The following is a 23062-nucleotide window of genomic DNA, read 5'->3' as shown; positions in this document are numbered from 1 at the left end:
CCTTAGGAGTCTCTTGCGGATGATTATTAAGGCAACAAGCTTTTTTCTTTTCTTTTCTTTTCTTTCTTTTTGAGCGTATGCGCTGTGAGCGAATCAGAAGGACCGTTCATGTGCAGCTGCTCTGTATGAGGAACACCTGCCTGTCTGGGACTGAAGGTTTTGTATAAGATGATGAAAGGTGGACTCTGTCACGGATCAGTCCATGCCTCCATGTTTTAAAGTTAGTTTAATCCCTTCGCTGTTTGTAAATTACAATGGTAAATAACATGTATTGATGAGTGAGAGCGTCAGCGAGGCAAGGGAGATCACTCTAGCGAAAACTGTAGAGAAGCAGACGGCATTGGCGGAGTGGAAGGATCGATGTGGTGTGAGTGTTAATGTGAGCGTAGATCTTAGAAGTAATTCCATGCCTAGACAAGGTTTCTTTTTCTTCTGTGTACAGGCGATTGTGGTAGCGCCCTTCTAATCGAGGATTCGTCTAGATCTAATCTTGTCGCCTTCGGTGAAGCGCCCAGCAGTGTGTAGACTGTGTGTACCGTGGGTTTCACGCCGCCAACAAAATGTAAACAAGATAATAAAATTGGAACTGGGTGGACGAACAGAACTGTGAGTAAAGTACTAAATGACTGCTGGTGCGATTATTATTAACTACATGATAAGAATTGAGATTCAGAGTGAAGGTTAGGATTAAGAATTCAGATCTATTTCAGTGTGGTTGATCGGGGAAGGCCCCGGATTGTAAACATTGTATGTACCGATAACTGTGTTTCGCCGATAGGATATTGTGCTGAGGCGGATTATTATTTATGCATATGTGACTTGAAGTTTGTGAAATCCTGAGACGTTCAGCAACCTATTAACACCATGTGGACAGTCTCAGGCAATCGTTGTTCTGTGTGTTGAAAGAACGCGTAGCGACGTCGTGTGTATGTTGCTCGAGAGCCGGCGTCCGTGACAGACTCCCTGAATCTTTTTAATTCACTTTGCGTCTGGTACAGTGTATCAGTCATACTCTTGCCCTTGTTTTAAATACTTCTTCCCTCATCACACTCTTTACTCTCTTTGTGTAAGTCCCTGTATCTATATAATTCACAAATATAAAATATATACAACTATCTTTATCCGTATATATCTATATGGATAAAATTATATGCATTTTATTTAAGTAAATATGTATAACAAATGTTAATTCTATATTTGTGTAATTGATGTGATTTTGTTTTCTCTTTACCACCATTCCACGCGAGTCATTCTTTTTTGCTCATGCACACAATAAAACTGACAAGGTACTCTCTCACTCACAGACTTTGGGGGAAATCCGTTTTGCCCCAAAGTTTGGGAAGATTAAAGTTTTTTTAATTCTTTAACCCTTTTCATGGGTACTGAGATATTCAGAATATATATATATTCACATACATTCCTATCTATCTTTATAAGCAATCTCTCTCTCACACACCCTGATCATCATCTGAATGATAAAAATCATTCTTCGAACTCTTTATTGTTAGTACGTGTTGTGCATTTCAAAATGTTATTTTCTTTTAGCGTCGGTGAAATAATGACCTCGACATTAACCCCGATCACCGTAAAAACAAACCACCCACTTATCTACACGGTAACCGTCTACAAAGTTTAAAAAAACTCAAATGCACCTTGTGACGTAATACTGATAAGGTCAGTAAGTAAACATCAACAACGGTTACCGATTAGGGGCCATCAAAGGATGGCTAGAGTGTTTTTCAGCTTTCACCAGTGGGTGAGAAACGTAAGGATTTACTGCTGTCATCGTTGTTATTATCAGCTAACAATAATAACGCTGTACCCGTGATTTCGCTGGCAGTGGTCAGGTCTTCAAAAACAGGGCAAAGTCCAGTCAAGTTTATTCACGACCATCATAGGGAATTTACAGCACTTGGATTATTAAACACAATAAAGTCATGAATAATTAAGAAATGCCTGAGATATTTAGAAAAATCTATATAGATTAAATATAATAAATAATTAAATGTCTTTTTAGACCCTTAATCTTGTTTAATACAGAGGTAAGAAAACTTAAAATTTGTGTGCTAAAAGTTCACTAAAGTTTGACTGGAACAATGAAATTACACCTGCGGACTTTTCTCTCTCTCTTGCTCGTCTATCTATGACAGCCGCAGAACAGTATGTAGACAGAGATTTTGTACTTAAAAATTATTTATTTTCAAAATCAACTTTTAATAACCGTGATTTAATTTTGGTCTTCGGTGGCTAAACTGATATGCAGGAAGAGTATAAATGTTTGATATACTGTTCTAAATAAAAGCTGAAGAACCTAGGTGAACGCAGAGAACAAGCGAATGACACATCATCCAAGAACAGCGTTTCACCTCTCTGACCTCACCTGACCTTTACTTCCTACAAGTGCTTGCGACTGTTGTTGAGTACAAACCCCAGTCCTTCATCCACGGCCTTGAGCCCTGCTAGCCTCCTTTCAGGACGCCATTGAATGCAGGTGAATGGCTGTTGAGGATCAAGTTACCATTCCCGACATCGATCCCTGGTTGTTATGATCATTCCAATGTTATCATACGATGACCTGTGTCATCACCAGGAGAAGCTGGTGTCAGAAAACTGCGTCGTTGCAACGAGCTTCCGGGGGTTAAGTACACAAAGGGTCAAAACACTGAACACTGTAAGGATTGTGGCTGCTGAGTGGCTGACCAGATCTGGGGTAATTAAATGAAGGTGTTGATTAACGTAGCATCTGAGGTCAAAGCAGAGAATTTTGCATTGTCTCACTCCAGCCTCTGAAGACAATTTAATATCACTATCCACAAAAAAAGGGATAGTTAAGGACAAACAGGTAGACAGGTGAGTGGAAACGTTGCAGCTTTACTTGGGAGTGTAAATCTTCTTTAAAAGACATAAGTACATGTACTATCTATACAGATTATGTCATACTGCGTGAGCCTGTAAATATAGATACGTCAAGCTAGGTTTTCAAGATAGATATTCCCGTTGTGAAAAAACATTATTTGGAAATCTGCCAATTGACGTGAGAAGTGTTTTTATGCACACACACATTGCGCCAGACTGATTTTTCACAGCGCTCTTCTCAGGGTTTAACATAGTTTAACTCGAAACGAGGAAATGGCGAGAGGAAAGACACTAGCCGAGCATGCTGGGAAGAAACAAAGCAGTGAAAGACGCTCACAAATAGTTTTCGTGAAGATATACAATTTATAATTTACAATTTACAATTTATATCTATATAAGGATCTTCTGGAAATGAGTTTCAGGTGTCAGTTTAATTAAAGGCGTTATGATAAAGTAAAAGTCATGAACCTGTGACACTTATTGTTCAAATACGAGAATATGATCAAGTATATTTAGAGTTCTAGTTTTCCTTTTCAAGGAATGACCTTAAACGTGTAAAACTTGACGTCATGTCGGGTCAGCACGTGACACAAAGAGCGGGTCACCGGTTGCAGCGGAGGAAATTTCTCGAAGACTGCAGTTACGCTGATCCACGAAACATTCCTAATTTTTCCCTTACTCAGCCACATCAAAAATAATCTGTCCATTTCAAAAAAAACAAAAACAAACAAACAAAAAAATTCATCTTCGCTGTTTTGTAGGGCAATGGTGACTCAAACGACCTTTCAGATGGAGAGGTCATGTTTGTCAACAAACAGCCTGGGCGCGCCGCGCGCCTCCTCACCACCCGGCGTGCGGACGTACCGGCAGATGGCAGCACGCGGCCTGCATCAGGCGCAGAGTAAACTTTCCTGACATATAGATACAGTTGAATCGATCTACCGATCGCAAGCAGGCGTTTGATGTTGTAATCATGTAATCTAAAGCGTTTGCTCTCTCACTCACTTGCTCACTCTATCATTTGTTTATTCAGTCGCTCACTCCTTTAATCATTCGCGCACTCACTCGTTCATTTGCTTAATCGCTCACTTGTTCATTCACTAGTTCACTCACGTCTTGCTTGCTGTAAACATGATATAAGAAAATAACTTTTGATGTGTATGCAAAATGTGCAAGTAAACATTTATGTGTGTCCAGTTGCACAGGGGTAGGATAGAAAAAGAGAAAATGAGAGAGAAAAGATATATAATTATATATATATTGTGTGTGTTTATAAAATAATTACCAATTATAGGTAATGTCGATTCTACCGTATCGGCTCCAGCGTGTTTAGCTGCACCTTGACATCGCTATTTTTAGCTCGTCATCGACCCTAGCACCACAATCCTTCGCGCACCGCGGCTACCCCTCCTTTGTGTACCCTTAATCGTCCCTACCCACCCGTTTAAAAGTTAGCGCCATAGCAATTTTTCTTTATTGCTGCAGTGCCTTCCTTGCAGAGCAGGTCTCTCTGAAATATTTTTTCCGCTTTGCCTTTTTGCACTGGATACTCGAGCTTAGACGAGAGAACCGGGTATTACCTTTTGCTCAGGTGAGGGAGATACACCTTTTTTTATTTTTTTTTTTTGCAGTAAGTGCTTAGTATTTTGCAGTTTCAGCCGTAGCCAGCCTTTTCTTGTCCGTCAGCGTTGCAAAGAGTGAACTGTTGACTGACAAGAGAAGCTGACTGCAACTGTTCACACAGTTCATGACAACATTGTTCACATCCCAGACACAAAAAATCATAACTCGCACTCGACTGCAGGACAATACATTTGTGACCCTGGAGGTAACTTCGGTGCCCCCCGGTACCTGACTGATGACATAATGCAGGTCTGTCTTATCTGGACGTCAATTGGAGGCTTGAATGTGCTGTGGGTCATGAACTCTTGAACTATATGCACTGCAAGACCCATAACATTATTCGTATGTAAATATGTGGATTCACGTCTTTATTTCTTTCTTTGTCTCTCCTTCCTCCTCTGTCTCTCGCTTTCTCATTGGCTCTAATGCAAACACCTTTTTTTTCAAAGTACAGAACCGACTGAGTTTAGTTTTTGTCTCGGTCGGTCTGCTAGGAACGAAGACATCGTGCAAATAGTTGTTGAGCAATACAATATTGTTGCGAAATACCATAACAATATTTGTCTGGTTGTAATTACCATGTACAATATGTGTCTGGTTGTAATTACGATATGCAATCTTGTATGACTGGTTTGTGGTAGCTTGCACTTATTTCGTCCTTTCTCATCAAGAACAATGAGTGTTAAAGGCGCCATTATTGCACCATGACAACCTCAGGTCCACACACTTGCTTTGATGAGATCAGGTCCCAATCTGGGAACATTACTGTGAATCGCTTACTGCTGTGAAACCGTCATCTAGAGTTCACCTAGAGTTCACCAGATCAGTATAATATATAGCGTGCAAAGTGATTTTGTCACGGTGTTCACAGTGACACTATACTTTAAGCATCTTCCGCCTGACTACCATCTTCTGTGTTATAATGCAGGTATTTACATCTACTATTGATGAAGTGGAACATTACTTTTTTTTACACCTGGCTTTTAATGTCGTTGAACGAACTTTATTGTTAACTTGACAGCTTTATGTCTATGCTGCTGACAAAAAGTCTTGTCATATAAACTCGGTGTGACGGTCGCTAGAGTAAGTACTCAACTGTACACACCTGTGTATGTGTGTGTGTGAACACACGAAACGTCTTAATGTCCCAGATACCTTTTTTCCGCCATGTGCAGGCCATTCAACATGCTGTGAACCTTATCAGACTTACTCTTTTATGTCTACATTGTCTTAGTTTTTTTTTCCTCCTATATTTTTCCTCTTTCTTTCACTCTGAGAGAGAGAGAGACTGAGAAGTGCACGCAAAGGGTTAATAAAATATGTTATCAGCTTTGTCGATATGTTTTAGAAACCTCCTTTTGTTTGGCATGTGGAGGCCACTCATGCTGAAAACCTTATCGGGGTTACTGTTTCACGTGTATCCATTGTCCTCTAAGAAATGTCAGCAAGGGGGAGGAGATTACCTTTTCTCCTGTCACGTAGTATTAATATATAATTTTCTATCTCTCTATCTATATTTTGAAAAAAAGCAATGTCAACGAAACCAGTGGCTACGTGGCCATTCTATCCAGGGTCTCATACATACGCTTGACTCTGGAAGAAGCAATCTTTATCTTTTCTTTTGTCGATAGTTTATTTTCAGGAAATGAACTAAATTCTGAGTCACGTGTTTCTGTGGATAGCTTCATACACAGATATCATGGTGCTGAACTTCTCTTTCGCTCTTTGCTCGTGTGATCTGGAACAGTCGACGAGGAGGCTCTGAATCTGAAAGCTAGCGATGAGGGGAAGATAAGAAAGATTATATTGATGATTGCGGTGAAAGAAGGGGAGGACAATAAAGTGACCCCTTGGCCAGACCCCGAGAGGACGTTAGTACCCCAAGCTATCAGGACTTAGAGTTCTGGAGGATCCGCCAACCCGTTCGACACGCTCATGTGAACAACACGTTTAGAAAATCGGTTCCTCCTTCATTCCATCCTCCCCATCACCAACGTTCTGCTCACAAAAACTTTATCTCGCCCACTGACCTTTTGCTGGATTGTATCCAAATACCGAATGTTGATGACAATGCAGTAAACATGTGCAAATAATCTGTCGGTCTGCCTGTCTGCCCGTCTGCCTGTCTTTCTGTCTGTTTCTGTCTCGTCTCTCTCTCTCACACACACAGAGTAAGCTAAGTCATGGAGGTAGTATACGTACTTCCGTGACAAGAAAGAAGTAGTGAGACACGGGTGGTGCTGGGATATGACGCCCCAGTCTTGATGAGCAACACCAGTCTTTGTTTTGCATTCTTTATGTTTAGCTTTAAAGACTGAACGTGAGTTCGCTCATTTACAACACAGTTTAGCAAGATAGGACAGACCCCCTCGGGTGGTGTATCTGTCGTCTTCATCGTCCTTTGATTACGTTTTGTCAGCAGAACTGAAGACTTATCGCCCCCTGCGTGGCAGTCCAGGACTTGCAAGCTCCTACAGCAACGACTTCGAAGAAGTCATCTGTTATCTCCCAGCTCACTTATGCCTTTCTTTAGAAAGAATTTGGAAAGAGTCCAAACAGAGAACAACATGGTTGCCCACCAGCCTGTCTCATGGCATGTGTAGACTTCGACACTCTCCTGCAGATCTTGCCAGAAGAAGTCACCGTCAGCATGCCTATGATGGAGGAGAAGGGGCGACCCGGGAACACACCTGTCGTCAGACACCTGACTAAAGCCAACTCGTTCGGAGGTGCGATGACTGACCACAATGGCTCCGGCCGCCCTGACCTGACAGTCAAACTCATCCTCCTTGGCGACTTCAGTGTGGGCAAGTCTTCGTTGCTGCGCATATTGGCACGGCAGAACCACTTCCGCGACTCCATCAGTGTCTCCGACAACAACGACAACACCGTCCACAGGAGTTCTTCCATGAGCTCCCTAGGTTTTGGCAGTCTTAGTCGGTCGGAATCGCCAAGCAGCCCTCGGGCTTTGGTGTGCTCCGCTTTGAAACCCGGGGGGTTCGTCGACGTGTGGTTCACGCACCAGGGGAAGACTGTTTTGGCCAGAATTGCCGACACTGGAGGTGAGTAGTTTTCTTGCTTGACCAAATTTGTGAGACTGACTAACAGCACGATTGCGTGATCCAAGGGATCTCTGATCCCTCACTAATAACACAACTAGGGCCTTAGCTATGACCCATATGTAGAGATAACATGGAAGTAGCGATGGCAGAGGAAGCGAAGGGAGGCAAAACTAGGAGGTAGTGATTGGAGGTAGAGATATGTAAATGATAGCTGGTACAAACTTAAGAGGTCTGCAGAGAAATCCTGGTGCTCCCGTCTGGCATTCAGTCTTTAGCTACGACCCGAAGAGGTCACATCCGTAGGTGCACACCGGAAATAAATGTTAACCTCTTTGTCTTTAGCTACTGTCTGAGGTGACAGGCTGGTTTGTCTGTGTCCAATTCAAATCATTTACTGTGATAATTTTGAATACCTTTTAAAAGAAACTCCCTTTTAAATAACTGTTATTCCTCTATCTTTCATTATTAGTATTAGAAATAAAATATTCTTAATCGTTCTGAACCTGTTTTCACCATGACACTTTGACCTGCCGTTACACGGGTACATTCCCATTTGTATAAACAGAAGTACAATTCCGAATCACCCTTTGGCGCAAAGAATGTTTTTACAATGGTTGCTACCTTTCGTGATACCCACCCCGAACGAATCTTAAGTAATCCTAGCTACTTCCCGCCTTAGCTTCTAGTCCAAATTAGAAACCCAAGACGATTCTCCGTGCATTCGGTTTCATTTGTGTCAGTCAGTCAAGTCTATCAGTGATTTCCGAAAAACTGCTGTCATGAGGGTTTTCCCACAACGACAGCCCGGGGCCAGGGTTCGCTCTATTGTTACTGTATCAAACAGGTGTGTATGTCATAGTTCTGACATCACATCAGCAAAGACTTTCTAATTCCTGAGTGAGCAACACTCAGCCGAAGGTAATTTTTCTAAGGGGTGTAGTCTTGATGTTGACAGGTCATTGCGGGTCAAGGCTGCACCGATCGCATGTACCCGGTGTATCCTCAAAACGGGGCAAGGTCCTGCTGATGTCACCATGACCTACATTCAGTGCCTGCCACCCGGTTATTAGTTGCGCTATCCCGTGCACTCGTGACAAATTTCACAATTTTATTATACCTGTCCGTGCACCACGGGAAACATTAGCTAAACATAAGAAAGGTTGCTGACAGCGAAGCCATATTTTTATCTTAGGTCCGGAAGACATTGGACACCACGGTGTTCCCGAGAAAGTAGGACATAACAGATCTTATCTTTACTTTTTTTTCGGAAAATTACAGGTGATCAGACACATGAATGCAATACCAACTGCATGCCAACTGCTTACTTCTGCTGATTAATAACTACGTAGTTCCTCAACCTTGAAAGCAGTAAGGTGGGAAATGAAGGAGCGGGAATTACCTGAAGACAGGTGCAACACTATGCAATTAAAACAATCTGCTCGCATGGGATTTTTAGAGAAAATGAGAAACATTTCCTAATGGACTGATATTGATAGCTAGATGGATATCATTTTTCATGTACGTCATCTTTGTTGTCCTGTGTTCCACCTCCTCTAATCTCAGCTGTCACCAATGCAGTGAAGGTTGGCTGCCCAGAGTTCATTTCTCGTCTCGGGCAAGCTGTTCTTTCTCTGCACGTGGCATCTGTTTACAGGGCTGGCTGCTTGCCGTAATATAGCCTTAGCTGCTGACACGGCGTAAAACACCAAATCCCCCCCCCCCCTCTAATCTCAGAGTTAATGAGAAGATAGAGGTTTGTAGCTTCAAAGAAAATAAAGCCGCCAGAGGGAGAGAAGGGCACCGGTCTCACAAAAAAACCTTCCTCCCCTAACGACCTTGGAAAAAAATGGGAGAGTGACGACTGTTACATCGCCGTCATTATCGTCATCGTCTTTATCATCATATCATCGTCGTCGTCGTACTGCCATAGTTTTTAGGTTTTGTTTCCTTTTTTTTTTTTGTAACCTATTGTCGTACTGAATAACTTCTGTTCAAGTCTAAGTCTGTTTCCACACTCCGCCCTTCCTTGTCCCTGAGGACTTGACAAAAAATATGTTTATGTCAACACAGCTCATGGGCGCGTTCTTGTTTCACTCCGTGTGTTCTCTGTCGTCGCTTGTGGCTGATACCTTCAGCGCCCCGTGGATAACTCGTCCGTTAGCAAGGCCGACGTAGGTGACTTCAGCGTACTCAGGGTATGTTGTCGTGACAGATATCACGATCGGATACGTGTCCAGGTATTCTGGTCATGTGGACCTGGCCGTTGGCGCGTTGTTAATGACGTTTGAAACAGCGCACACGTGACTACCAGGTGTTTGTGACACAAAGAGCAGGACTGAGGGTGGGGTGGGGAAGGGGAACAAAAGATGAAAAAGTTCCTTATGACGGCAGTGGCTGGGACAACGAAAACAAATGTTTGTCTCGTTGCTAACGGACCCCTATCTGAACCACGAGCGGTTCGCTTTGTGAGATCACAACTGTCTTTCCGTTTGTGTAGTAATGTTAACATGCAAACTCTTGTTTCAACATTCACCCAACGAGCCGGCTTCTCTCATTCTCTTTCACACATACACAAGTCAAAAACATCCACTCACAAATATCAAGTGACGAATATCCTTTAACATAGCAATTTAGCCATTTTCACCTGATGACCTTGCGACTTAATCTTTTCTGATCTCGTTTGTGCACCGTTCTGCCAAACAGGATTCATGAAAAACCTCCTCTCGCTTTTTCTGGCTTCTTATGCTCTGAGTTTTGAGGACGTATCTTTGTAGTCCATGATGATAAAAAAAAATTATTTATAGAGCGCGTTACCCCACCGACAAAGGCGGGCTCAATTCGGTTATTTAAGTCGCACGAGCACGCGCTTATCGTACATCTTTTTCTTTGTCCCTGTCCCTGTCCCTGTCTCTGACTCTCTCTCTCACACACACACAACGGTGGAGGAAACTGTAATGAGTGGGAAAAAAACCCACCGACAGTCAGCCCTGTAAACAGTGCCACATTGAGAGAAGGGCATGTCGAAACCGAGATACGAACCCACGACTCCGATTCTCGCTGTCGTGATGACAGACGCTTTAGCCACTACCCCACCAACCGTCACAGAAAGGTTATTGGCGTAGGGCCGGAGTGTCGGACTGCGTGGACAAGAATACCCTGAGTATTCTTATTGTCCCTGAGTGTGGGAAGGGTACTCGGGTAGCGGACTGGAAGGCTCACCGGTAAAGATTGGTGGTGGCCGCACAGTAAAGAAAGGTGCGGGCAATTTCTAGAAAATTAGGATCTTAGATGAGTAAGAAGGGCGGTAAGCAGAAAAGCGGGAGAAGCTGTAGAGAGAGAAAGAAAGAGAGAGCATAAAGAGAGAGAACAGAGGTGGGACGTTGGTTCCACCCTGCGAGCAAAGATCGGGGATAGGCAGTGTATGTGTCGCACGTGCCGATGTTGAGGAGCTGCACAGAAATAAAACACCTGCACACCACGACTTACTTCTAGAAGAGTGGGAGACTGCAATCAACCCCTCCACCCACCTACCACCCTGCTACTTTAGGAATGTCGCACGAGGGACAGTTTCCAGAGGTTACTCACCTGTCCTCCTTTGACTCGTGAACGGGAATTTGAGATGCCACGCTGGCGTTCAAAAGAACAATAAAAACAGTACTTAAATATGGAATGTACTTTAAGTTGTCATATTAGCCAAACTTTGTAAGCAAGACTTTGCCAGCATCGTATTTCAATGATCTGAGCTTTTAAGCCATTATGGCGTCAGCAAGGAACTTTCTTTTTGACCCCGTGTCCTGTTTCGCTCGCAACATTTTTACTGAACGTGTAATTAACCTGATTATTTTATGAACGGTGAAGGGATTTAGTACGGACATACATTTAATAGAAAATTTGACAGCCCCCAGACTAGAAGGACAGTAGAAACAAAGACAAACCGTTGTTGTCAAGACACTCGTGCCGTCGTCATGGCCCGATGAAGACTACCCAGTGTCCTCTTCCAGAAACAGCCAGCTGATCTGATCGGAGGACAGTGTTGATGTCCTTGTTATCGTCATGACCTGTTAAGACTGGCAAGACAAAGTCCAATCTACAACACGAGAAAACTTCAATCTGTTGCCTGTCTGGGTCGAGCTCTCGCTTATCGCTTCATCAAAGCTGAGCCTGCGGATGATAAAACCGATCGAGGTTTGGGTGAAGTAGGGGGGGGGGGGAGGACATTTATAATCACGGTGATAAACATGTCTTCTTACGAAAGATTGCACTTATTTCCTCCTTTATTTTGGTTGCAGGGCAAGAGAGGTACCGCAGTATGACATCATCGTACTACCGAGGGGCTCACGGGTGCTTGATTATGTTTGATGTGACTAAAGAAAGTTCTTTCGAAAATCTTGACTCATGGTGAGGTGAAGTCTTTCTTTCTTTTTTTCTTGTCCTTTATTTTAAATTTATTTCTTTTTTTCTCTGTATTAGTGTCAAGATATTCGTTTGCGGAAGCGTCTTCTATGCTCTATTATCTGCTTCAATTATGTCAAGGTTGTTCCTATGACTTATCTCCTCCCTCTCTCCTCCTCTTCTCGCAAACTGACACTTCCACATCACCACTAGCTTCTCTTCATTGTCAACAACCTTCAATTTCACGACAGACATAAGACCCAAAATGGAATGAGTAATGAGCAAAACCACGGACGTGTGTAGGTGGACTGCTGTCTGTCTGCCAAGACCAACGCTTAGCCTCTAGCGAAGTTCTCCGCTGTTAGTCTCGGCGAGCCTAAACAGTGAATATGACTAAACCGGAAACTTTGTACACAGCTGTTTCGTTTTAGTAGTTAACTGGAAAAAAAATCGTCTGCCATCAGTCCAGTAATACAAGTTTGTGGCAAAACGGCTCATGAACACGTGACCACGCTGCGGTTGATCAATCGAGTTTTAAATACCCTTACCCCTGTACCCCAACTTTCCTCTCTCCACCCCACGTAGCACATGACCCGATCGACATGACTAGTTTGGAACAGCCTGCACTGTAAAGTTTGCAGTCGTCTTCAGCCATTATCTCCTTTTCAGTGGTAGACGTTTCCTTAGTACAAAGATGGCAAATCCTGCGCTAAATGGCAGAGCTAGGAGGAATGAACCGCTAAGGCTTCCGCCCCCAATTAACTTCAATCCAAAATTTGAAGTCCTTTCGGCAATGGATATGTTCGTGTGTGTTGTGTGCGTGCTTGTGCACGTCAATGCAAGTGACTCATGACGCAAGCTCTAGAGACACTTGCCCATTGAGTCAACAAGCCGCGTGGGAGTCCATGCATCAGGTGACTCAAGTGTAGATGCCCCATCCCCTTCACCTCTGTTTCCCCTTTATGGCTTCCCTTCCATTCCTCCACCCCACCTCTCCACCCAAAACAACACATCAAGCTACTTGCCGACAGGTAATATATGAATCGGCTTTAAAAACTTGTGTTTGAAGTGGGACTTTATTTTGCGACACGTTGCATTCCTCGTGCGTTGACGGTTTCCAGGCCGGCGAGACTCATAAGCTCCCTCCCTCTGCCGAGTGAAACCTTTTGTGTGCAAGTGCTAGATCTTGACATTTTGGGTAAACATAATTGCACATGACTGCATTCATTCCTCACGTGAGTCTCTTTTCCGCTCCCTCCCTGCCTCGCCACCCGGCACCACCCCTTTACTTTACCCAGCGCACACCCCGATCTCTCTCTTGTCGCCCTTAACAAAGTGATGTAGCCAAGAAGCAAGTGTACCCTGGGGTATCCCTGCCTCTGATCGACAGCAAAATCCCGAGGCATCAATCGTTACTGTTACTACTCTTCCAGTGTGTCTGGTCAAATGAAGTCAGGTAGTGCTCAAGTTTGTTTTTGTTTTTGGCAAGAGATGATCGCCAAGTCTCTCACACACACATGCTTGCGGAAGTCATTATGTCAATATTAAGTTTTTTCTGAAAATTATTTTTGCTATTTTAAGAACATCTACTTCTACTGAAATGCTGATGGCTACGATGATGGTGGACTTGGTGGGGTGGATTAAACAATTATTTGTAGAACCTGCCGTCCGTATCTGTAAGGAGACCTGACGTAAGATAAAGACTTCTCGGCTATCTGCTGACATCCGGTGTATAAAGGACAATGTGATATCGTCTGGTCTGAAACTGCCTCTGAGGTAGCTTCGTCTCTGGTCCCTAGTTACGGTCCCCGTAGAGCATTTATCTTTGAAGGGGATGTAGATTCTCACCATGCAGGCCTGTGGGTGGTCTCGGATGGAGGGGAAGGGGTTCATAACTGGGAGGAGGCTGATGGTTGGGCTCCGTCGCAGTTCCCCCTTCTTGGCAGAATGACGGTCGTTCTGTTGGAGCATGGGGGTGTACTATACACGTGGGTGATTGGAGTATAGGTTTGTTAGCCTTTCTGTTTTATTTGAGACCGTTATCAGTGCAGAAAGCACGGATTCACTCGACCCAAAGTAAAATATAATATCTGGCGCACAAAACAGTCACCAAGCGGCCTTGTCTCATAATGAAAATCTCTCTCTCACACACACACACATGCACACTCTTCTCTTTCTCTCTGTAATATGTAACATCATGTGTTTTAAGATATCTTAGAGCTAGTAAAAACAGTACTTAATCTTCTACAGGATCGAAAACATGGACTACTACAGACCAAGCGACAAGTTCTCTTGCATCATCGTGGGCACCCGCTGCAACTCTCCGGCGCGGAAGGTTGCATACGAGCGCGCGGCGGGATATGCCGAGATGCGAGGATTTCCTTATATGGAGTTAGACCTGGCGCACATGAGTGACGTGCAGAGAGTATTTGATGCTTTGCTGGACAGTGTGAAGGTGACCCTACATCATGATCCACCTCTGTTGATCGACATTCGACCTGATATCTCCACCAATGACTTACGTGTATCGAGAAGTGTCGTCTGTGCTTGCTGAAAGACAGACCTCTCTGTCAGAAGTATCTCCACGTGGAGCAAGAAATTGCCTGCTGTCCAAAAGATGAACCTCATATATATATATACTTTTCAAGCAGTTTAATTCCTTGTGCTGAAAACGATTCTTCTCTTTAAAATACTTTTAAAGAAACATGAAAGTTTCTTTAAACTAAACTAAGCGCCAAAAAGACAAAGATAAGTATGAAGTCGGTCAAACCGTGCTCAGGTATGCTGACTGCTGAAGGGTAGACACCGGACAAGAACTTCTCATAACATTTATTATCTCAAGAGGAAGAAGAGACTTGACCCTTCCATCGCTTACTGACAGGCAGTGAACTGTGACCTCAGAGAGCGTGACGTAGCCTTCACAAGCTGCAGCAGGACCACCCTGACATGATGCTGTTGACAACCATGACAATCAGCCGTTGGAAAAGGTCAAAGGTGTCGACTTACTGTGCCTTGTGTTACAAACTTTGTAGGAGAGAAGGCTTAATGATGAAAATTTAAGGATGTGCCAAATTCTGTGGCTTTACGAGAGTACGGTTTTCCAAAATGAGTAGAAATAACTTTCGTGCGCTTTAACCACAATGTACCTGATGGTATAGTCACTGACAATGTGCATTTTCTTAGAAAATCGTGAAGGGAATGTAATTAAGAAACTCTATGTAAATATAATGAGCTTGACATGTACAGTATGTAACACGTGCAAGCACAAAAAACATTTTGACCACTCTGTTAACACAGCCACAAGAATGACAACTACGGAACCAGTGAGGAAGAGGTGGAAAGGAAGAGAGAGAGAGTAGAAACGAATGGAAAAGGGAGATAAGAAAATGAGTGTGGCGGATGGACAAAAGAAAAAAAAAAGAAAAAAGATGATAGGGAAGGGAGTAACATGAAAAAAAGTTTATGGTTAGGTTGATGTTTCAGTTGTCTTCCCCTGCACACCTATAGATACTTGTCTCGACCCTGACGCAGTTCCACAAAGCTTCTCATCTGTTTGGTTATCAGTTTCATCTCGTCAGTAAACACCAGCTGACGACATGAACATGTAATTTATTCCCTCACTCTCTCTCTCCACCACCCCACAAGCCACGAACACCACCCCGATCTCAGTCACTTCACACCCTGTGATACTTAGATCTGTTTGAGTTTATTACAGCTTGAGGAACTTGGGTGTGCCGACATGTACAGTGGCACCTAGGCTTGCTCATTGCATATATCCTATACTATATCGGTGTACTAATATAGATATACTATATCGTTGGTCATTTACGTCACACACAGGATAAGATAGGTTACAGAGTCCGCAGAAAAAAAATAAAATTCTTGTAGTCAACTCGCCTTCCCCTGATCTTTTCCTCGCGCACGTCAGCTTTGTACTCGAGACACACCTGTACAAACACACGTGACTGAGGACTTAGCTAGGAATTCTTGTCGGGCGCTAAAAATAACTTGGTCACAGAAATGTATCATTGAAATTATATTTTTTTATGCTTCAGATAATTTTAGTACAGAAGTGATTTTATTTACGATCAGAGCAAGGGAGGCAATACTATTGTTGACATGCACACCTGTGTCGGATGTCAACAGGTAGCGACGACGGGCTTCTCACCTTAATGTCCTCTTTAGGATTTAGTTATGTATCAAGGGAGGAGGCTAGGTGAGTACCTTGGTGTACCTTCCATGACTTCAGCTTGTCATTAGTACAAACAATATCAAAGAGCCTGGCATCAACATTTTTGTTTGCGCGTATGAACGATGCAGCAGGTCAAAGGTTGTGTACCAGCAGAGGCCTCGTGTTGTCTGGTCAGACAAGTTTTGTGTCGCTTTGATTCTCTTTGATATTTTGTGTCCAGCCTCGAGATATTAGCTACATTCAGTTCATCAGTAGTTATCTCCTTTACTCGCTTAGACATACTTGACGAGAGAGAGAGAGAGAGAAATCATTAAGGATATACAAAGTGAGTTTATTTTGTTTATTTGTTTTGTTGGGGTTTTTTTTTTAAAAGAAAACTCAACTTCTGGCTTAGTTTTAACTTTTCTGGGAACTCACAGAAAATATCTGAGCCTGTTGGTGCAACGTTTTATCTGGAAAATAGTTCTAAGCGAGGATACAAATCGTATGTAAGCTCGGCAGATGCAGACTGTGCAACACAAAAGCGATTTTTCCGCGATAATTTGTTAAAGTGCTTGCGTTTGTGTGCGCGCGCGCGTGTGTGTGTGTGCACGTTTGTGTGTATCTTGTGTGTGTCTGCACATCTACTATCTAATCTACCACTTCTTTTTATCCTTTCTTTCCGTTTCTCTTTTCTGAGGGGGGGGGAAGAGAGCCCTTCAGTGTACCTATTTTCAGTTTTACTGGCGCATAAAGAAACATAAGTCTTTCACTTATATTACTTGCTGTTCTGTAAGTTATTGTAAAGAATTATACCCCTATTGCTCCCCCTACCTCCAGATTGGTCTTCTTCCCGAGTGGTCTCAAAATAACATACCAGCAGTTAGCCGGTCAGAGATACTTGTCATCTTTACCATGCTCAGGCAAACAACAATTCTTTTATTGTTTGTTTGTGTTCTAGACTTACATCTCACGGCAGTTAATTTGATATGCACTTTTTAAAAATTTAAAATATCGTTATCTGTGAAAGCAGCAATTTTATGTCTTAACTTAGTTAAGAAGATTTCTTGGTAAACAATTATTTGTGAGTGCTACAGCAAAACTCAAGGTTGATGTTGGACGTCTGACACACCTGCTACGACGTTCTACGGTAAATATCTACCTTGTAAATCATCAGACTTGAGTCAGTTTGTAGTACTGGGAACTAACCAGCAGAGTTAGAGGTATGAGATAAAGCATAAGTCAGATTCCTACATACTGTTCTTAGGTTGTAAGTAATGGAGTTATTATGAATTATTTTTATTTATCTTCTGAAGGTGTGGGCAAGCCTTTAAGTATAATACACTGTCACTCAGTTACTATCTATATCTATTTATATTTTTATTGTTATGTTATCAGTCTATCTGAACCCTGAGCTTAAAAGGCAAGATAGCAAGGGCCTAATGTTATAGTAACTTATCAAAGGCAAGAAACAGTGAATGTTTCCAGTTACATAACTTTGATATAATATATTCTTTCACCCTTTGATTTTTTTTAAAGTCAGTTGAGTACAAAATGAAGCTTGTGTTTAAAACTATGCACCACTGGGAAATTTTCAAGAAATTTTATTCATTTGGTCTTTCATTTTTTTCCCACCTTTTGATATTTTTATCTTCTATTTTTCCGAATTCAGAATCTACACTTAGGAGACCTTCATTGTGCGACTAGACTTATAGACAATACCTACTGATGTTGGGAATGACTACAGACCTCATGTTCATAGCCTGCAGCTTTAGTATAACATAGCTAGTATAACACCTATCTAAGATAAAAGTCACAAAGTGAACTGATTGAACTGTTTGTACTTAGAGTGTACAGCTGAAGACTTTAAGCAAATGTGTCAATGAGTGACATAGTTTGAGTATTTGATTGCATAAGAACAAATTAATTATTTTTTCCCCGGTACTTACAATGTCCAGCAGACAGGGTGGTTACTCTGGCGCGAAAAGCGTTTCCACTTTGAGATTTTGCACTAAGAGTGGGGAGGGGATGGAACCCGGGATACTCGTCAAAAACATTTGAAGACCAGACCTGCCAACAGATGAATTTATGGTCTTTGAAGTGGTGGCAAGCGAGGGATTTAACCACTACACTACCGGGTAGCAGGCAGCATGAGTTTTCTACTTAAAACACTTAGAATCTTCTTTTTTTTTTTTTTTAAAAAAAAAAAAAAAAAAAAAGCATAGTGGAGCCTTTTTATTGTTCTTGATTTTAAATTATTTTGGTCTCATGTCTGTCTACCGCTTATATGTGTATACTTTTCTCTCATATTTTTTTCTTTATTTTTATTTCTGTTTCAACAATGTTATAATTTCTGTTATTGCTTATACAATGAGTAATCTATTTGTGCGTTTTAAAGGAATTTATTAGTCCGGCATAAACAATCAGCATTGCATGACTTACCTCCCTCATTTAAAAAATGTTTTCATATTTGTTATTTTCGTGCTTCTCCACGTCTTAAGACAATGTTAAGTTTCTCGACAGTGCCATAAATCACTTTCATTTTAAATGCTTTTTTAAATTATTGAATTATATTCAAAAAATTAAGACTATTGTGTTTTAATTAAACCTAACATCAAAAAAGAAATCAACTTGAGACAAATCCATATACATCTATTGTTCAAATAAATACACAATTTATCATAAAAAAAATTATCACACATAAAATGGAATTTTTTCCAGAGGATGTTCATAGAAATGTGAATCATGATGAAAAGTCACTGTACATATAAATTTTTTGACTAGTTGAGCCTTCTTGCAACAAAAACATTCACCCCTCTTTAACTTACAATATGGGTTTGGAACCGAGCAAAACCTCATAACAATTTCTTGACTATTTTTTAAAATGTTTTGCAAATCAAAGTGTCTTACCTTAACCTACAGTGGATTGGATTAGTCTAGCGAATCTCAAGCACAGGGTTAGTGTCATTATTTACCATGGTTACACATGTTAGGACACTGTCATGTTATTAGCCCCACTGTCCTCTTGTCATAATCACGTTCATGTATTTTGTCAGGACAAGTAATAAAGAAAAGAAAAACATTCTCTTTGTCGGAGTTCACCCATGTCCTATTCTTTTTCAGTGTGTGTGTGTGTGTGTGTAAGTTCTTAACTGCAGGGTTAAATGCTAGTGAGTACTTGTATATGTGTGCGTATGTGTGTGTGTGCATAAGCTCGTATAAAACAACTGTTGTTGGTCACGTGACATTGAGCTTGCAGCAAAAGACAAAAAAAGTCTCGTTGAAATGCTCGCAGCAAGTGAGGTCAGGACTTCTAACAATGTTGAGGCAAACTTTGCATTTTTTCAACAATATCCTTTTCCAAACACACAATACTAGCAATGTTCAACAAAAATTTACTGATCTTGTCAGCTTGCATGCTCTAAGATCCCTTTTTGGAAACATCCGTCGGTAGCCATTGCTGTCAACGTCACTGGTCTCACTCGATCATCTTGTCACATTAAGATGTTTTTCAATCGAGTGGCTCGTCGCTGGCTATGGTACAGCGAAGACAAAGAACGTTGTGTCTGCCACTCAGACTCTGTTTTTCGTTGTCGTCGTTCTTTTTCTCCTCTCTGATCTTGCCTGCTGTTCTCTGGGTGTCGCCGACGTCGTTAGCCTCCAGCTTGGTGAGAACCTGGGACAGCAAGATCGTCGTTAAAGTACGCGCGGAGGTCAAAGGGCTTTGACGTCATGAGAAGATAACAATTATTATTATTATTATTATTATTATACAAAACCTTCTCCCGATGGCGTGAGTTCATCCATACTGCCTCCCATTGTATTTCCTCTACGAGTGGTAGCTCATAAGGGATGAGAAAGAGAGGATCCTATATGTCGCGGGAAAAGAGTTTACAAAGCCCAAGGGAAAATCTCGGTGTTCAAAGGCCTTAAAAAGGTAAAATTTTCGCTTGGGGTTTAGAAATCAAACATACAGCATATCCTAATGAATTAAAACCACTCTAGGAAAAAAGTCTTGCACTCGGGTTAGCCTTTAAAAGCAGAAGCGAAGTCTAAGCACTTCTCCATAAAATCCACCCCTAGTTTTCTCCATCAACTCCACCCTTAGCATACTTGCGTTTCTGTCACCGACCTCTTCCTCCAGTGTCTCCAGCTCGCCCTCAAGATTGAACAGTTGGGTCAGCAGGCCCTCCTCCAGCTCCTCCGACTGTTTTATGGCCGTGAGGTTAAATGTTGCAGATGAAACAGGAGCAGCTGACGATACCGCCATCAAAAGCAAGTATGATACGAGCAGGAGACAGACGATCATCATCCTGGATGTCAACAGGGACCTGGAAACAAGGAAAAGAAATGTTCTTACAACAACAATCATCATCACCACGCTCTATCACAACATTAGTGTCATGTTCTAAGTGCGAATCAAGGAACACAAACAATGACTGATATTGCGATTTCTACAGCTAACGAACACAATGGACGCCATAGATTACATGGAACTGAATTGTGTCCCAAAACTCTATTTCTTGAACATATGTCTTTTAAGGACACGCTTGAATGATTCTTATTATCTGATAATAGCGCATCACAACCAACAAACCAACGATACAAAGCAAACAAACAAACAAACAAATGAAGGTTTTGTCAATTTCATACTCAAACAGTACCCGATGGGAGGTATAAAAATCATCCAATCTGGTTTTTTTCACACAATTGATGTGATCAGTTTTTTTAATAGGACCACCGCCGTAGTTTGCGAAACAGAGAACTAGCATAGAAGTGACAAGTGTACTATAGGCTGTTACTCACTGTCACTGCTGTCTCAATGAAGTCTCAAGTGTACTATAGGTTAATTGTTACTTGCTGTCTCAGTGAAGTCACAAGTGTACTATAGGCTGTTACTGTCACTGCTGTTTCAATGAAGTGTCAAGTGTACTATAGGATGTTATTTACTGTCACTGCTGTCTCAGTGAAATCACAAGTGTACTATAGGCTGTTACTTACTATCACTGCTGTCTCAGTGAAGTCACAAGTCACAAAGGCTGTTGTCTGGATGAAGACTGCAGTAACTAAACTAGATGATTCACCGTCAATCCTTCATCACTATGTTATACCCCTCCCCCCTTTATTTGCGTCAGTTCATAAGACAATCCCGTGGTTCACAGCTGGCAGTACCCACAGGCAATCAATGAGCTTATGTACTGTGAATAGTTCAATCGAAGTAATAATGACTTACCCCACCCTCACCCCCTTGTTTGTCTCTCGTGGAATAAAAATTAGTCGCGTGAGAACACAATGTACACTCACCGCGCTCAGCCAAGCGTGTTCATTGGCTAATACATATATATTTGTTTGTGTGCGTCTTTTTTTTTGCATAAAAAAATCTAACTAACGGTTAATTCATACAGTGAGCAAAAAATATAGACAGGATTTAGTTCACAATATCTCGTCTCCTAGTCCTAAACGATGTTCATCTTATATTTTTTGTTAATGGACGATTCGCGTTCCAATAGCAGATGTTCAGAGTTCGATGTGAACACAAATATGTCTGCTGCTCCCTCTGTTGTCGAAGGCCTTCAACTAATTACATATTCACCCTGCCAACTGGTCTAAGCCCAGCATGTCTGAGCATGGCACGTGACCGCTCATGATCGAAGACTCTTGATCAGTCAGTCCATTATTAATTGAATAATTTGCCTTTGATTCATACGCGCATGCCATCGACACAATTATTGTGTTTGAGGTCTTTACTGACGGCCAGTTGTCTAGAAATCAGCGTGGCTTTTGTAAATTATTTTTAAATCTGTAACTCTGTAAATTATCTTGTGTGATTAATGCAAAATCATATGGAAACATGGTCAGACGCTTGCAATACTCTTTACAAGATAAAGGTATAGGTAAATTCATATTTGCATGTCTATAGCTGCACGTGTATGTGTGTTTAGATGTGTGAGAAGTGGGGATGGTTAGAGATTTTGCCTGCATGTCTGTCATCCTGTCACACTGTCAACTTTTCAAAAAAGTATTTTATTATTTGTGTATTTTTCGTATTTGGGGCGTCGGCAAACAATCTACATCACCTGGTTTGCTTCCCTAGAAAAATATAATTGTTGATCTCCTCAAAATTTCGGTAACCGTTTATGATATACAATGCTGATAATTAACATGTGACATCTTCACTATATCTTTAACTTAATTGCATTTACAACTTTGGTATAACAACAACACCTTTACTCCTTTTGGTTATCGAAAGCTGATAACACACGACTGTTGCTAGGGTGCAACATGAGCCACGGTGTTGAGGATATCACCTTTACAGAGTTGCGCGAGCTAACATATTGGGTCCATGTATATGAATCAAAACCGCAACTGTTGTCATTTAGTTTACACACGTATACACAACATGCTAGTTTGTAGCATGAACACTATTCATTATGTCAGCTGGTGTCCTAACTCATGTATCCTGTAAAACTGTAGATGTGTATGCACAACTTCTTGAATCTCTTTCCTCGAAGGTTCTAATCATTGTTAGTCAGCTTCGTTATCTGCAAAGTACGGCAGCTTCCGTGTCTTCTGACACAGGCGCTAAATACTGTATGGTCGTTATCATCTGCATGGTGGCTTGGATGCGTAATTGCATTTGTTGTGATTCGAACGGATCTTTCTCGGTTTGTATATGTTGTTACTTTACTTCCTATTCTTGAAGTCGGTCTCTGTGGAAGGCACAGCTATATATATATAGCTATAGATCATCGCGGAAAACACAAGCCGCAATCAGCACTACTGAAATCATTTAAAGTCATATTTAAGCTTCATCACTAACCCTGGTCATCACTAGGAAAACAATAACTGAACTGAAACAATTACTTTAATTATGCACACACACACACAGAGTTGAATATAAAAATCAGAGCAAACTTTTGCAGTTCAGAAGATTTCTCAGTCTTTCCTCTCTCTCTCT

At 41.7% G+C, this 23062-nt stretch overlaps 1 protein-coding gene and 1 long non-coding RNA gene across 5 annotated transcripts; one reads left to right on the top strand and one right to left on the bottom strand.

The window, feature by feature from the left end:
* The first annotated feature begins 107 nt into the window (after window positions 1–107).
* On the top strand, window positions 108–18298 carry LOC112562142 (GTP-binding protein YPTM2-like). 4 transcript variants are annotated; one of them, XM_025235198.1, is made up of 5 exons: window positions 108–220; window positions 443–606; window positions 6902–7541; window positions 11831–11939; window positions 14184–18298. In XM_025235198.1, the coding sequence occupies exons 3-5, from the start codon at window positions 7070–7072 to the stop codon at window positions 14485–14487; spliced, it is 885 nt and encodes a 294-aa protein (XP_025090983.1). In that variant the 5' UTR covers window positions 108–220; window positions 443–606; window positions 6902–7069; the 3' UTR covers window positions 14488–18298. The 4 variants fall into 4 exon arrangements, with proteins under 4 accessions (XP_025090983.1, XP_025090982.1, XP_025090981.1 ...); XM_025235197.1 differs by lacking the exon at window positions 108–220 and having other exon boundaries at window positions 357–606; window positions 6899–7541; XM_025235196.1 differs by lacking the exons at window positions 108–220; window positions 443–606 and adding an exon at window positions 4162–4447.
* On the bottom strand, window positions 17741–21218 carry LOC112562143. The gene is made up of 3 exons (XR_003098795.1): window positions 21106–21218; window positions 20237–20435; window positions 17741–19780 (listed from the first exon to the last, which is right to left on the bottom strand). It is a non-coding gene; the product is annotated as an uncharacterized LOC112562143 (long non-coding RNA).
* Window positions 21219–23062: the final 1844 nt, after the last annotated feature.

The sequence above is a fragment of the Pomacea canaliculata genome, linkage group LG4, assembly GCF_003073045.1.
Source record: "Pomacea canaliculata isolate SZHN2017 linkage group LG4, ASM307304v1, whole genome shotgun sequence".
Taxonomy (NCBI): Eukaryota; Metazoa; Mollusca; class Gastropoda; order Architaenioglossa; family Ampullariidae; genus Pomacea; species Pomacea canaliculata.
The sequence above is the reverse complement of the archived record's forward strand: the minus strand, read 5'-3'. Positions and strand labels throughout refer to the sequence as shown.